The sequence below is a fragment of the Oryza glaberrima genome, chromosome 8, assembly GCF_000147395.1.
Source record: "Oryza glaberrima chromosome 8, OglaRS2, whole genome shotgun sequence".
NCBI lineage: Eukaryota > Viridiplantae > Streptophyta > Magnoliopsida > Poales > Poaceae > Oryza > Oryza glaberrima.
The window spans coordinates 536432-553004 of record NC_068333.1 but is presented as its reverse complement, the minus strand read 5'-3'; the positions used below and the strand labels follow the sequence as shown (position 1 = coordinate 553004).

Sequence of the window (16573 nt, the reverse complement as noted above, 5' to 3'; positions counted from 1 at the left end):
GTCGCGACGCCGCGAAGGAGACGCGCGGGGGGGCGGGGGTTGTGGTTCGGGTCGGACTGGACCGGACCGGACCGGACGAGTCATGTTGGGCCGGGTCGCAAAGGTGGTGCGGCGCAAAGCGCGTGTCATGTTGCGGTTGCGGTTGCAGACGCGGTCACGGCGACCGGACCACTTGTGCTGGAGTAATACACTAGTCGCTTCCTTCTTCGATTAATTTCGTCCGTGTGTTTGACATTTGACACGGTCAATTCCTCATCAACCTCCTCCCTTGCTAATCAACCCAATAACTTAGGTCGCCTTCGAGATTAGCTCAGGGCACGTAAAACAAAAATATAGGGCCTGTTCACTTTTTCAACCTTACCGAGTTTTAACAAAGTTGTCAAAAAAAATAACTATATTTAGTTTGCTGTCAAATTTTAGTAACTATATAAGAAATCCTGCCAAAAATTGGTAAGGTTTTTTTTGCCATCAAAGTGAATAGGCCCGTAGATATTACTAGTATATACTACCCCTTCCAAAATATAGATATTTTTTAGGTGGACACGAGTATTAAGAAAGTTGGTAAAAATGATATTTGAGAAAGTTTATGATTTGCTGAGAAAAGAATGTGCGTGAGGTAATTAAATAGAAAATGGTTATAATTGATTGATAGGAGAGGGTAGGTGAAAAAATAGCTTCATTTTGTAATAAATTATTGTGATTGAAGTAGCTATATATTTTAAGATGGAGAGAGTATGTTTTAATTTTTTAAAAACTTGGAAAATAAATTTGTTTGATATGTTAAATCAACGTGTGTATAGAAAGTTTTTTTTAATAAAATATACTATTTAACCGTTTGAAATATGTGCTAAGAGAAGTGTATATAAGAAGAGGACCTTGATCTCTGTCAGTCTCACACGCATACGCAGCGTGTTGATTAATGGAGTACGTAGATGCAACGAAGGTCACTTGATACATTTTGACACACTGCGCGTTTATTACTCTAATCAACTTACTACTACCAGTAGTTGTCTAAATAAAAGAGAAACAAAGAATAGTTGGTCCTTGTTTGTATCATTGCCATTTTGCACTTGATTTTTTTTTTCTTTTCCTGCTTCATTTCCTTTCCTGGCCCGGTCAGCAAAGTTGACTCGTTGACTAGTCGTCGAGAGAAACTGGATATAGATTGGGCCAGCCCAACTGTCACTCCTACCAATCCACCTCCTCCGGCCCATTCAACTTAATTTCCTTTGGGCTTCTACACTGTCTCTTGCTGGCCCGGCCCACCGTAAAGGGACCACAAAATTGACAAATATTCGGGGAAATCTTATCAGCAGAAATATTCTGAAAATCAATTCTTTTTGTTGGATATTGTAATAATGATTAAACTCCTCCTGAGGTGGCCTGTTTGATTTAGTTTTTTTTTTCAGCGACTATAGATTTCATCGTGGCCAGTGGCAAAATCTTTCACCTGTCACATGCATACAATATTAAATATAGGTAAAAAAAACTAATTACACATATTGCAGTTAAATTACAAGATGAATCTTTTAAACCTAATTGTTCCATGATCTGACAATATGGTGCTACAGTAAACATTTACTAATGACAGATTAATTAGGCTTAATAATTTTGTCTAGCAGTTTACAGGCGGAATCTGTAATTTAATTTATTATTAGTCTACGTTTAATACTTTAAATCTATGCCCGTATATCCGATGTAATATGCCAAAACTTTTCACCCCTAGATCTAACCACAGCCGTAATGACAAATCAAATATTTGAAGACATTATTAATTTAACAAATAACAAATGATATAAACAAATGCATACAATTTTTTTTTTCAAAAAAACATTTTTCTAAGCACCCAAATCCCACAGAGGGGAGGGGGTGGGTGGGCCCTGCGACCCTGAAGCGCGTGCGCATACAGTGACACATGGGCCCCACCCCACGCGGCGTTGCCTCTGTTCCACTGCCATGTGGGGTCCCTACCACCCCGCCTGCAATTTAGACCGTTTCCCCTCCGCCGCGAACTCGTCTGATCGATCCGATTTAATTAATTATTAATTAAATTAATCACCTTAAATAAATTAACGTTAATTAATTAATCCATCCTCCCTTCCCCCTTGCGGCGCTCCTCCTCTTCTTCTTCGTCGTCGAGAAGGAGAAGCTCCCATAAATCGGAGCACGCGGCGCCCAAGCCCCTCTCACTTGCGCCGCCCGCCCGACCTCGCCGCCGACCACCTCCTCCTCCCTCCTCTTCTTCTTCCACGCGCTTCCCACCCCCCACCTCCATCCTTCGCCGCTAAGCGAAAATCCCGTGTCTTCCCTTCCTTCCTCCCCCGATCCATCTCGCTCTCTCGATTCCTTGCTCCGTGTGCGGGTTCGGTTCTTGTGGTGCGAGATCTGGGCGCGAGAGGAGAAACCCCGATCTTGATTTGGGTGGCGTCGCGTCGCGTCGGCGGCGGTGATGTGGGGGGACGGGAAGGCGATGCTGAAGTCGCGGGGAGGGGGGGCGGCGGGGGGAGCGGGTGGCGCCTCTGGGGACGAGGAGGCGGACTACTGCCCGCCGACGCCGCGGAAGGAGTGGTGGACGACGGGGCTCCTCGTGAGGCTGGTCACCGTGGCCGTCATCTTCATGGCGGGCGTGGTCATCGGGCTCTCCGCGAGCGCCAACGTGTCCCGCTACTACTACAACTCGCACACCGAGCTCTTCTTCCCGTCGAACACCTTCGGCGCGTGCGAGCGCGCCGACTGCGCCCCGACCTTCAAGTCGTTCGTCCACCCGCCGCACCTCGCGCACTCCATGTCCGACCCGGAGCTCTTCTGGCGCGCCTCCCTCGTCCCCGTCGCCGACGACTTCCCCTTCCAGCGCGTCCCCAAGGTCGCCTTCCTCTTCATGACGCGCGGCCCGCTCCCCTTCGCGCCGCTCTGGGACCGCTTCTTCCGCGGCCACCACGGTCTCTACTCCGTCTACGTCCACACCCTCCCCGACTACAAGCTCAACGTCTCCAAGAACTCCGCCTTCTTCGCCCGCCAGATCCCCAGCGAGGTCACTTCTTCTTTCATCTACTACTACTTTATTATTATTACTTCCTTTTCTTTTCTTTTCTTGTTAAATTACCATTGAACCATTGCAATCCAATGAATCCGCCGAGTAGCATTTGCATTGTCCAACTCCAATGAATTAGCTGGTGCCTTGGTGGATTGATGAATCCGAGGTGTTAGTTGTCTAGTTGGTGGCTGCCATGTGCGTGCTCAACTTGATTGGGATTTGTTTGCAAATGGGAGAGGATTTGCTCTAGGGGAATATGCTTGCCTGCCTTTCATGCTAGGTTGGTTATCTACTCGGTTGCTTTTTCTGATTTTAGACGAATATCGGATGCTTGCTCAACGATTTCCACTCAGTTTGTTTGCTTAATTTCATCAGCCAATACATTTTTTGGGCTGTTTCGATTTTGCTCCTAAAGCAGCTGTTTTGACTGATGCCTTGATATGCCTTTTCTCCCGTTTACTTTTTGGCTAAGGAATTCCAGCCATCTGGCATTCTGGCAAACAACTTGTCATCCTATTCAGAAACAGCTAGCAACATAAAAATAATGATAACTTCTCTCTGTGATCATGTAATGCGTGTATTTAGTTTCTGCTGCAATTCTCTTGTGCACATTCTGATATATTTCTTTCTTGTTGACTGCAGGAAGTGTCCTGGGGATCGATCACCCTTGTTGATGCTGAGAAGCGGCTGCTGGCCAATGCCTTGTTGGATTTCTCCAATGAGCGGTTCGTTCTTCTCTCGGAGAGCTGCATCCCCGTGTTCAACTTCCCAACCGTCTATGAGTATCTCATAAACTCGGCACACAGCTTCGTGGAGTCCTATAACATCGACACCCCTCAATGTGCTGGCCGCTACAACCGGCGGATGGCTCCTCACATCTTGCCGAGTCAATGGAGAAAAGGGTCAGAGTGGTTTGAGCTCAACCGTGAACTGGCCTTGCGGATAATAGCAGACAACAAGTACTACTCAATCTTCAGGAAGCATTGCAGACCATCTTGTTATCCGGATGAGCATTACATACCAACCTATCTGCATTTGTTTCATGGGTCCCTGAATGCCAACAGGACCATCACATGGGTTGATTGGTCAAGAGGAGGTCCACACCCAGCAAGATATGGTGCTTCAAACATCAGTGAAGAGTTCATCCAGGCTATCAGGAATAACGGTACACGATGCACTTACAACTCGAAGCCCACTTCTGTCTGCTATCTGTTTGCTAGGAAGTTTGCTCCTAGCGCTCTCGGGCCATTGATGAACCTCACTTCGACCATATTGGACTTTTGAGTTACTCACCATTCTTCATTGGCATCACGCTACCGGACTATCTCCATCGGCGCACATACTCCATGAGGAGTAGCGGTACACTATACATGTTTGGGGGCATGTATCGCATGACAGATGGATCGGAGACGCCTTTCGATGAGTCGTCACCCATCTCTGATGGATGATGCTGTGCGGGCAGTGAAGATTACTTCACCTGCCCTGAAGCTGATTCCTGAGTATAGGATGAATGGAGCTGCATACGGAGAGGACTTTTGTTTCACCTCCCATTCTTTTTATTATATCATAGCTATATGATATTAGAGCTTTTCTTTTTCTTCTTTCCCCATCCATTGTAATGACTTGGTCAGGATACTAATTTCTGTGAATATAACCTATCAATCATTGCTTTTACTTGAGTCTTGGGTTGCCAGATGTCACTCTTTACTTAACAGCCAGTCTTTAAACCTTGAAGTAACACCTTGTCATTGGTTGTTGTTGGATGCTTTGGTGCAGAAAAGCTTAGATAGAGAAGTTTGTGGATGTAAGGCAGAATGCAGAATATGCCCTCTCCATGTGGCAGATTTGTTGGACTGAATTTTCTCTGCAAGAAACTAACAAAAGTTGGTTCCTTTTGAAAGTGCACACAGGAGTTTGCCAGTTCTGCATCAAATTCTTTAATTAGTTCAGACATTGGGTGTACTTATTAGCAAGTGAATATTGCATGTTGTTTGGGAGGGACATGCTTAATATGCTGCCTTTCATTTGACAGCTGCCTAAACTAAGATTGGTTGGTGAACATGGGTGACATGATTTAGGCTGGTGGTGTAGCCCACACTCTTGTCGTGCCCATGGTGATTAGTGTAATCCATCCTTGAGCTAGCTATCATCACAGGTCTACGAATCTTAATATTTTGTACTTGACATATCTGTAAGTTATAGTAGTGTATATCTAATCTAACACAGAATAATGTATGCCTTGTCTGAGTTGTTTTATTCAGGATGCTTCTGTTCAGATATTTTTGGGTGAAAACTCTGGCATTGGTAGTAGTGTTGATGATTTGGGAAGAAGTGAAATTGTTCTGAGATTGGCTGAAAGTGACTTGTTTGGTGACCTGGCACATTTTGGGCTACTAGAAAAATAAGATGATGGCATGAAAACGATGTCCTCTGCTACAATTTTCATGCTACTTGGGTTTCGAATTTCTGAAAGTATTTATTCTCGGATGATACTGCAGAATATTATCTTTTCTCTACCAAAAGAAGAGAAAAGATGATTAAAAAAAAGGCATGGTGCTTTTGTATGGAGGCAAGTGATGGTGCAGGCATGGCCAAGCCTTTGAGCAGAGGACCAGAGAACGGATAAGCAGTAGCAAGTTGTGAAGAGAAATGAGCTTGCTCTTTTTTATTTTTGTTGCTATAAGTTTCTCAATCTGTTTGCATACACAATTTTAGGTTGACCTTAATATTTGAATTCGATCACTAATATTTTCATTTCTTTGTTATGATAAATGAAAGTCATATCATTAAATTCATTATGCAGCACACTTTGCTAATATTGAATACTTCTGATATTTACAAACTTTAGTTTGATAAATAAAAAACAGAAGCTAAAGATTATATGATAGAGCTAACGATAACCAGTACTACCTCTGTTTCAGGTTATAAGACTTTCTAGCATTGCCCATATTCATATAGATGTTAATATATGGCTAGATTCATTAACATATACTTTCTCCGTTTCACAATGTAAGTCATTCTAACATTTTCCACATTCATATTGATGTTCATGAATCTAGATATATATGAATGTGGGTAATGCTAGAAAATCTTATAATATAGTGTTAGAATGACTTACATTGTGAAACAGAGGGAGTAAAATCTTATAATATGAAACGGAGGAGGTAATATATGGCTGTTACTATACAAAGATACCATGTAATAGGTAGGATTATACTGCACCACCAATAGCTACTACTACTATACTAAGAAATCCTTTGAACACAGGAATTTCACAGTTATCACTAGCTCACAGTTATCACTAGAATAGAGGATTCAGACAGGTCTCATAAATTGGCTGGTAAATTATGTCATAAACTCATAACAACTACCACTACAAGTCTACAAATAGTGAACTGGACCAGCATGTAGAGAGGAACCAAAAAAAGCACCCAGAAGCAATAGCACTGGATCACACAGAGACAGCCCAACATCAGCTAGGCCCACAACCCAGGCCTAAATAAGCGAAAGCCCATTAGCACATCTCACATCTCCAAAACTGCAGAGAGCACAATTACCTGGTCAAAATCCGGTTGGTTTCAGTGATTCAGTGGCATAATATTTTGTTTTCAATTGCAGCAAGTAATGCTGTTAATGATTTGGCACATATCATGCTTAGTTGCTGATCCAATGCAAATGTTTCAGTTTTTGTTTATTTATAGTTCATGCGACTGTTAGTGTTGGTATGCCACACCATGCTTTTTATCTCTGCAAATCAGGTGTTGCCTCATCATCATCATCAGACGTTCAGTTGCACTGATGAACACGTCTTGTCTTTCCCTAATACCAAGTGCCAAGTGGCGTATCTGTCATCCCTGCATAGTTGCATATTGCAACTGCATATATATACATCTTTTCTTCTTCTTCTCCAACTCTTCCTTTGCCTGAATTGCCTTTTCATATTTAGATGCAAAGCAAAAGCCTATGTACAGATGCATGTTAATGCAATCCCCTTCTCTGAATTGTTGGGGGCAAAAAGTTTGGTCATTGAGTTGCCATTTGGATCATCTTCTTTTAAAAGAATATTAAAACAGAGTGTTTGCTTCACGCTTCACAAAATACGCTTTCTTAAAATATTTTCTTTTGATGTATTGTTTATACCATTTATTTAAACTATTTTATTTATCTCTATAATCAATCAGATAATCTATGGTAATAATTCTATCAATAATTTAAATCAAACGGGACCATGGTACAAGAAGTGACTGAATATCTGAATGTTCCCTGGATGAACTTGATGATACGAGCATAAAAACTGCAGAATAACCAGAAACTAAAGCACCGTTGTTTTTTTTTTCTTTAACACGTGTGACATTAACTAATCTCCACCGATGATCAAGTCAAATTAAGAATCAACAAACACGAACTAATGGACGGATAAAAGAATCAATTTATGCATGCATCCACATCGATCGATCGATCGTTGTCGATTCGTTTGGTGAGTGAGAAGTATCTGGGAAACAGGGAGAGATGAACCAAGCTACTACTTATCTGTTAAAAAAAAACAAGCACTAGCTATAAATCTGGATACACATAAGTAGGATTGGACTTTTTTTTTTTTATGGAGAGGTAGCTGCTATCAGCCACATCAAATCAGGTCTCTTCTGACAATGCAAGCATCTTTGTTTGCACATTAGCAAGCAGCAATCAAACTTTCGAACGCTTCAAAATGCTTCCTCCTTTATCTTGATTAGCTGGAAAGCTATACTCCTATATCCGTGTGCACGGTAGGGTCTCTCATCCAAGTCGGCTATGTGCCCACACGCACACTAACAGTGAAAATATTGCAAACGGTTTGGTTTAAGTTATTTGGAGTTAATGAATTACTTTTATCATTTGCTTAGTTTCTTATACTTGAGAAGAAAGATGCTCATCATTGGCCTTTAACAAAAAAAAATGTTTAGGAGTAACACATGGTAGAACGTATATTTTGTGCATTTTCTGAATCTTTGTCTCGCTACTTGAATACTCGCTAAAAGTAGTAATTTGTTCAAATTCGAAGCTAGAAGTCACTACATTTTGAGACGGAGGGGAAAAAATTATGTTGATGGGTAACATATGGTAGAAAATATTTGTGTATTTTTGGAATCTTTGTCTTACTACTTGAATAGTACAAATTAAAATGTTTCCAAAATTAACTTCATATTTTATATCCAACATTTACCTTTATTGATGTCCCAATATTGTCCCACTAGACATGACTAATAAATTATGACCCGATGACCCAGTAGCCGTTTGGGCTTATTGGTGCACGGTCGTATTGTATAGGCATGCTTTGCTAGCTAGTACTCCTTTTCTCTAGCTAGCAAATTACCCATACCATAGGATAAAAAAAACAAAGTTAAGCCATTTTTTTAGTAGGCAGCGCTTTAGTTTTTTTCCTAATTAACTGGTTTTCTGAAGAAAACATTTGGTTTTTGAGGTGGGTGGGGTCAGCATAATTTTTTCTTCACCGAGCGTTTTGATTATTTTTTCCCCCTAACTTTCTTGGTTTTTTCTACTTGGCTGGTTTTTTCGAGGAAACCATTAAGTTTTTTCTTAAGGTGGGTGAGGCGCCCGATTAGTTTTCTCCATTGATTTTTCCGTAAAGACGTGGGCAAAGTATAGAGCGAAGAGGACGACTCCCTAATAGAGATATCGGGTGAAGCTCCTCTGACATACTCTACGTTAGAGAGATGTGTACCACTGACGTTTAGGTCCATGACGGTGGGTCCCATCTATCAGGGACCCATGTCTCTCATGTCTCTCTGATTAACTTTATTTTAGAGGAGCTACTTTCAAAGATATCAATAGAAGGGCATAACAATCTCTTGACCTTCTACTTTAAGTCTTTATTATTAGCTAAAGCTATAATTTTTTTTAATAACACAGGGAGTATATAATAGAGGTTTATCTTTAAAGGAAATTGCTATGCATATGGTCCAATTGTTCAACTCACTTACGATTGAATTTGAGTACCGGTTATAAACGGTTGCAATGCATATTACCATGCTCTACTTTGATTGATTTATATATGTTACTCTCTCCGTCCCATTTTAAGTGCAGCCATAAGTTTCCATGCCCAACGTTTTGATTGTCCGTCTTATTTGAAAAAAATAAAAATAAAAATTAAAAATTAAGTTATGCATAAAGTACTAATCATATTTTATCATCCAATAACAATAAAAATAGTAGTCATAAAAAAATTTTAAATAAGACGAACGATTAAACGTTGGGAAGTGAAACCCACAACTGCGTTTATTAGGGGAAAGAGGGAGTGTGTCTCTAGTTATATATGAATTGTATAAGTGGGTCCTATGTATAGCGGTAATTATCTTTAAAATAATATATTGTATCTAGGAGTTATTCCCTCCGTCCAAAAAAAAAACAAGCCGTAGGTTTCCATGTCCAACGTTTGACTGTCCGTCTTATATGAAATTTTTTATAATTAGTATGTTTATTGATGTTAGATGATAAAACATGATTAATACTTTATGCGTGACTTGTCTTTTTTAATTTTTTTAAATAAGACGGACGGTCAAACATTGGATATAGAAATCAGGGTTTATCTTTTTTTTTTTGGATTGAGGGAGTCCATAATAACACTATACTAAGGCTGTGTTTGAGGGTGAGGGGATTGAGAAGATTGGGAAGATACGCAAAACGAGGTGAGCCATTAGCGCATGATTAATTGAGTATTAACTATTTTAAATTTCAAAAAGGACTAATATGAATTTTTAAAGCAACTTTCATATAGAAATTTTTTGCAAAAAATACACCGTTTAGTAATTTGAAAAACGTGCGCGTGGAAAACGAGCGATAATCTCCCCAATCTCTCTCCAATCTCCTTTGAAAGGAGGCAGCCTAATTAATTAAAAAGGATTCCTGGATGGTGAAGCTCAAATGGCTCAAACCGCGTCGCCATCATTTTCGATTATAATATTTCTTCCTGTTGTCGCCGTTGTTGTTATACCCAGTCAAATCCCCCAACCCAAGACCGAGTCTTCTCCTTCCATTCCATTCCCCTTCTTCTCAACCTCAAAGATTTCGCCTTTTTCTCTCTTCTCTCTCTCTCCGTCGCCTTCCTCCTCCTCCTCTGCCCCCCCCCCCCCCCCCCCCCTTCGTCTTCCTGTCGAAATCCCAATCCTTCCAACTCTGCACCTTTGCCTGCCTCCTCCGATCCCTTCCTCCGCCGCCGCTGCTGCACGGGGCGTCGTCACTTCTTTTTATTTAATTCAAAGGTACTGTATTTTTTGTTTCTTGGCGCATTCCTTTCCCTGGAGACGGGGGTTTTGTTGCTTCTTGATGCGAAATTTCAGGTTTTTGATATGGGGGGTAATGCTGTATCAGTTCAGAGGCATGGTAATTTTGCGTCAGTAGGAATACTCACTGTATGTATGTATTATGCCAATTTCCAGTTTCTTTGATCCGGGATCCTGCAGCCGTCTGTGGAGAAGAAGACCCAGTCTGAATCTAATCCTTGTGGAGAGTTGAATTGGGGACCCAAAAAGGGCGGTTTCTTGTGTAGCTGAATTTGGGGTAGGGGAGTTGCTGTCAGTGTGTGAACTGTGAAGGGGGGGTTGGGGGTGGCTGCTTCTGAGAATTTTGATGAATTCTCGCCGATCCAGGTCTGTAAAGCTCGTGTCCACGCGCGCCAAGCCCCTCGAGGTCGAGATTGCCGAGGAGGACGAGCGGATGAGCTCGTCGGCCGACAACACGGTGTACTGCTGCATTGCAAAGGGGAGGAAGATCATCTACTGCTACAACAGCAAGGATGGTGACCCCCATATGGAGACCACCGCCGCGCTCTGCCTCGAGAATGCGCCCTCGTATCACCGGCATTATATCCACACGGCGGGGTCTAGGAGCTATGGCTATCTCATGGCCGATGGGCACACCTTCTTCGCGATCATTGACCCGAGTGTCGGAAATGTGGGTGCCTTGCAGTTCCTGGAGCGTGTGCGCGAAGTGTTCAGGACTGTAAATAGGAGCGGCTTCCATGACTCGCTGGTACCGGCTGTACAGAGGCTGGTGGCTTCGCTGGAGAAGATGCCCCATGCAACATTTGTCCTTGAGGAAAGTGTGGAAAAGGGAGAGCCTAGTGACAGCTCTAGCTGCACCTCATCGAAGGTTCCTTTGCTAGGGAGAAGTGGGAGTAGGAAGGATAAGAAGAAGGCTAAGGAGAAGGCAGCGTCAGCTGCGGTTTGCGAGGATGAGCAGCATGGAACTAGGGGAGTGAGAATTGATGTGCCACCAGAGGAGGTTGGTGGCATGTCGCTGGAGCGGAGTGCAAGCCAGTCCAGGCTGCGACGACAGCACTCATCCCGGTCATTGTGGGTGCGCCATGTGAAGATCATCGTCGTCGTCGATGCCATCATCTGCATACTGTTGTTTGCTGCTTGGCTAGCCGTTTGTAAGGGTTTCCAGTGTGTGTCTAGCTGAGGAAAAGAAATCCTGGCATGAGTTGTATAGCTATTGGAGAAATGAGAAAGCTTTAATTTGTGGTGAGTTTTGATTTGTTGCTTTTCCGGAAAGGTAAATACTACCAGCCAAGAAAATGATGAATTGAGAGTTGTACCAGCGAAAATAATGCGGGGGGAGGGAGGCTGCAATTACCAAGATACAATATGTTGCTGATGATCAGATGGTGAAAATGGAGGCTCAATGCTGTAAACATGTAGATAGATATGCTTCTCCTCTTGTACATGGCAATTCGAATGTACATACGCTTCACCCCTTGTACATGAATACATGATAATGTGATAGGATTATTAAAAGATTTCATCTGTTCGTGATACACCTGTGCTAAGTTTGTCTTGTGGTCATATACGGTTCCACTGCTGACAGTTTTTTTGCACTTGGTCTTCATGCATCTCTCTTTCTTATTGTTGCCTCCCATGGCCTTTCTGCATGTTTCTGCTCCCAGGAAAAAAACAATATGTTGTGATGAAAATACTGTAATGAAATGCTTAATAAGGAGTTTATTTCAGAGCGTAATGAAAGAAAGTTTCTTTTTTCCCCCGGGGCAAATAATATTCTTTTATGAGACTACACTGTTAAGATTAGTTCTGCACCCCTGTGAAAATAGAAAGGTTCTGCACAGATGTTCATGAATTTCTCTGCAACTTGTATTTTTTTTGGGGGGTGAGGAATCATTCTGATGTTCTTCCATGAGATATTGATGTGTTTGATACTGTTGGTAAGTTCTTTAAGTGGTCATGTATGGTGTTTGGGCTCTATGCTGAGTAGAATATGCAAGAACTGATACAAACAAAGAGCATAGCAAGGAGGAAGCGGAAGCTGTCACTTTCCTGAAGTTTGTGTGTAAGTGAACCTTCTGCTTGAGAAACCGTCCAGGTAGCTTGTGATTGTGCTGGTTAGTAGATAGTATCCAGTGGAGATTGATCAGTGAGTAGACTGAAACTGGCTATTTCTGAAACATAGGTTGCATCCTAGTACAAAACAACTGAGCTGCCAGCCATTGTAGCAGAGATCGCAGGAATTGATACCCCTTGGAAATTACCAGCTTAAATCTGGGTTGATCTCAATGTTACAGGGAGATTGTTGAAGCATTACTCGTGGGCAATAAGCAGTTGCAAGCAAAAGAGCTTCTGAAAAACTCATGCTAGAGAGAGAGAGAGAGAGAGAGAGAGAGAGAGAGAGAGAGAGAGAGAGAGAGAAATCTCCCATCATGTAGCTCCAGAATGTCATCTTTACACAACTAATTCGATATAAGAAGAAGAATAAAGTCTAGTTACAACTCCATAGCTACCGGCAGCATCAAACAGCCCTGGATTTTTTTTTGACTAAAAACAGCCCTGGATTTCGCAGTAGGACGATACTTTTCAGGGATAGAATTTATATGTTGGTCGTATTTGCCACTTGAAACCAGAAAAACCAGCGACTCAGCCGTGGAAGCTTCAAGGGAGAAGTTATTTTCATCAATTTTGGAGAGATAAACCCCAGCCTTGCGTACCTCCCCTTTCTGTAGTAACTTTCCAACTAAAGCATTTAGCATTCGGGAGTTAGCTGTACAACCATTCTTCTCCAAAGAAAGAAATAAATCATCCAACTCTTCTAGCAACCCTTGTTCTATCAAACTTTTCATCATTAACCAGTAGGTCACAACATTCGGCACTAAACCTCTAGCCAAGAGAGAAGCAAACAGATCCTTAGCTTCATCATGCCTGCCACCTTTAAGTAACGCATCAATCATAATGTTAAAAGTCCTATTCTGAAGGTGGAAATCAATCAAGCATAGGTTGTGAAACATTCGGAGGGCATCATCAGTGCAATTGTTTTGGCAAAGTCCTTGAAGGATTATGTTGTACGTTCCAATAGGAAGCTTAATCCCACATTTAATCATCCAGAGATAGAGTTCTTTTGCGGCTGCAATTCTTCTAGTCTGAAACAGCCCGTGGAGGATTGTGCTATAGGTAACAATGCCAGGATTAACACCCTTGCTTGCCATCTGTCTGAAAAGAGAACATGCATCCTCTATCCTACCGTTCTTACAGTAACCATTAATAATGGTATTATAGGTAACTTCATTAGGTTTCACCTCATCTAACACCATACCTTCAAGTAACTTTGTTGCTTCATCCACCTTACCATCTAAGCAATATCCATCTATGAGTGTGGTGTATGTAATGACATCACGCTGCACATCTACGCGTACCATCAAATCAAAGATGTTTTTGGCTCTTGTAACCATTCCTTCTTTGCATAGGTGGTTCAACAATGTGTTGAAGAAAATGGTGTCGGGACAGATGCCTCGACCGATCATTTCAACAGCCAACTCCTCAGCCTTGTCCCATTTATCACAGGCACAGAGGCCATGAATTAAGGTTCTAAAAACAACACCATTAGGAGTTAGTCCTTCAGAGATGAGCCTGTCGAATTGGGACATAGCATCATCCACTTTGCCTACCCTGCAAAGCGCGTCCATTACTGTTCCATAGGTGACTATATTAGGGTGCAATCCTTGCTGCCTCATTTTGCTAAATGCAAGCATGGCCTCATCTACCATTCCATGTTTAGCGTATGCGCCTATTAATATGTTAAAGATGTAGTGATCAGGTTGCGTACCGTTTCGTACCATCGCATCCAAGAGTTGGTGCATCTGAACAAGATATCCTTCAGTAGCATACCCATGAAGCAGAGTACCGTATATAGAACTGTCAGGCTTGTGGCCCTTCTTGACCATAGAATCAAAAACTTTTCTAGCTTCCATGGATCTTCCATTCTTGCAGAGATAGTCCATGAGCGTGTTATAAGTGACGACATCCGGTTCAACACCATCTCTGCACATCTTTCTGAAAATCCCAATGGCCTCTTTGGGCTTTCCTGATGAGCAATATCCATGCAAAAGACAATTATACGTGATGCAATTAGGCGACATCCCCTGATCCAACATTTCATCAAACAGGCAATAAGCTTTGTCCAGCTGACCCTCTCTAAGCAAGCCGTTGATGACTGTGGTGTATGAAACCACGTCGGGTGGGCATCCTCCTGTAGTATCATCAGCCATCATCGTGTGGAGTAGGTGGAGAGCTTGTTGACTCCTGTTTTCATCGCAGAGGCCCTTGAGAAGGATGTTGTAGGAGAATGCATTCGGCGTGCAACCCAGGGCAGGCATTCGTCGCAGCGCAATGTCCATTGCATCGCTGGTCCTCTTGTCATGGCAGAGGCCCTTGAGCAGAGGACTGAAGGTGATTGCTTGCGCCGTCCATCCAGTCCTAATGACACGGCCGAGGGCGGCGAAAGCGAGGTCCAAGTGGCCGGCGCGGCTGCAGCAGCCAATGACGATGCTGTACGTGCATAAGTCGGCTCGGGGCATGCGGTTGAAGAGGGAGAGAGAGACGGCGGGGCTTTCACGGGCGACGGCGGAGAGGGCGCTGTTCAGGTCGAAGATGGAGGTGGTGTCTCGGCGAAGCAATTCGTCGAACAGGTGGTGAGCGTGCTCCCTACCAGCTCGTCCACCACCACCAGCTTCCTGTTGCTGTTGATGTTGCCGAGGAAGACCCTGATTCTGCTGCTGCTTCTTTGTGCGCGAGACGCCGGCGTCGGGTCGCCCAAGGCCGGTGACGCGGACACGGCGTGACGACATGGCCGGCCTGGACTTGCTTGAGAGAGGGCTCCCTCCCTCCCTCCCTCCCGTGCGGGCTTGGTGGGGTTGGGAGGAAGGCGACCGCTCGTCAGGTTGGAGCGTCTTTGTACCCCGCCGCCGCTGCCGCCGCCGCCGCCGGCGGAGGAATCTGGGTGGGCAGTGACCAGTGAGCGCATTAGGAGGAAGAAGAATAATTAAAAAAAAAACTGTTTCTTTTTTATATGGGCCTCCGCAGAGGCTAGAATGGCCCATGTTTATTGGACCAAAAGGAAATAAGTCTATTGGCTATTGCTCTCCAGGGACAACATATATTGTTCAGAATTTTTTTGGTTGGTTCATCTTGTTTGCCATCAGATTCATTTGAGGTTTTTCTATGCCTTGACGATGGCTAGGGAGGATTAGTTCCATTTCAGCCAAGCGATTATAGTTTTTTTTCTCCTGTGCTTCATGTAAAATTTAATTATTCTGTTTGTTTCTTTACAGTAAACTATGAGATCATGAGGAGTGGCATGCCTAAGTTGATTCTCTTGAGCTTGATATGATGTCCTGATCATGCATGTTCATTGTTCAGGTGAGCAAAATTATACTTTAATGCACCAGTTTTGGAATCCAATCTCAAAGAAACTTGAAAACCCTGGTTGTTACTTCACTAAACAAATGTACCTATTTAAGGCATGAAGATTAACATCTTGACTTCAGATCAATGATGGGTCATTGTCATTGACAATCACATGGTCCACAGAGGCCATGGTGTCTTCGATCCGCCATGATTTCCAACATGTTAAGGGCCCCTTTGAATCAAAGGATTTATATAGGAATTTCAGAGGATTCAAATTCTATAGGAAATTTTCCTATTTGGCTCTTTGATTCAAAGGATTGAAGCTTTCCAAATCCTATGAAATTCCTATGGAATGACACATTGCATGTGAATTTTGGAGGAAATTTAGCAAGAGCTCCAACCTCTTAGAAAATTTTCTTTGAGTCTATCTCTCTCATCTGATTCATACGTTTTTTCCTGCGCTCCAATCAAACGACCATTCCTATGTTTTTCCTGTGTTTTGTAATCCTCTGTTTTACACTTCAATTCCTGTCAGAATCATGTGTTTTTCCTATCCCTCTATTTTTTCAACCCTGCGATTCAAAAGGGCCCTAAGCTTTGTCATCTCATCTTCTGAAATCTGAACTTCTTTATCTCTGCATTTGCTTCTGATGGTTTAAACTTGGGTTTGGCACTGGATGATCTGGTCCTTGATCATTTGGTCATCAGGTACTTGAAATTTTGCACATTTGGTACTGAATGTAGACTCAAAATAAGCTCTATATCTATGTTTGAAACTACCCAGTCCTAAAAGTGATATAGAGCCTATTTTGAGTGCTTTTAGAAATTAAGATGGTTCTTTCGGTATAAGGTG

The 16573-nt window shown here is 42.7% G+C and overlaps 3 protein-coding genes across 3 annotated transcripts; 2 read left to right on the top strand and 1 right to left on the bottom strand.

Annotated features, from left to right (window-relative positions):
* The first annotated feature begins 2113 nt into the window (after window positions 1–2113).
* On the top strand, window positions 2114–4713 carry LOC127782996 (glycosyltransferase BC10-like). Its single transcript, XM_052310291.1, has 2 exons — window positions 2114–3031; window positions 3677–4713. The coding sequence occupies exons 1-2, from the start codon at window positions 2450–2452 to the stop codon at window positions 4316–4318; spliced, it is 1224 nt and encodes a 407-aa protein (XP_052166251.1). The 5' UTR covers window positions 2114–2449; the 3' UTR covers window positions 4319–4713.
* Window positions 4714–10451: 5738 nt separating this feature from the next.
* Window positions 10452–11560, top strand: LOC127782684 (phytolongin Phyl1.1-like). The gene has a single exon (XM_052309952.1). It carries the CDS (start codon window positions 10661–10663, stop codon window positions 11492–11494), a length of 834 nt encoding a protein of 277 aa, XP_052165912.1. The 5' UTR covers window positions 10452–10660; the 3' UTR covers window positions 11495–11560.
* A 421-nt stretch (window positions 11561–11981) lies between these two features.
* On the bottom strand, window positions 11982–15322 carry LOC127782683 (protein Rf1, mitochondrial-like). Its single transcript, XM_052309951.1, has one exon. It carries the CDS (start codon window positions 15159–15161, stop codon window positions 12807–12809), a length of 2355 nt encoding a protein of 784 aa, XP_052165911.1. The 5' UTR covers window positions 15162–15322; the 3' UTR covers window positions 11982–12806.
* Window positions 15323–16573: the final 1251 nt, after the last annotated feature.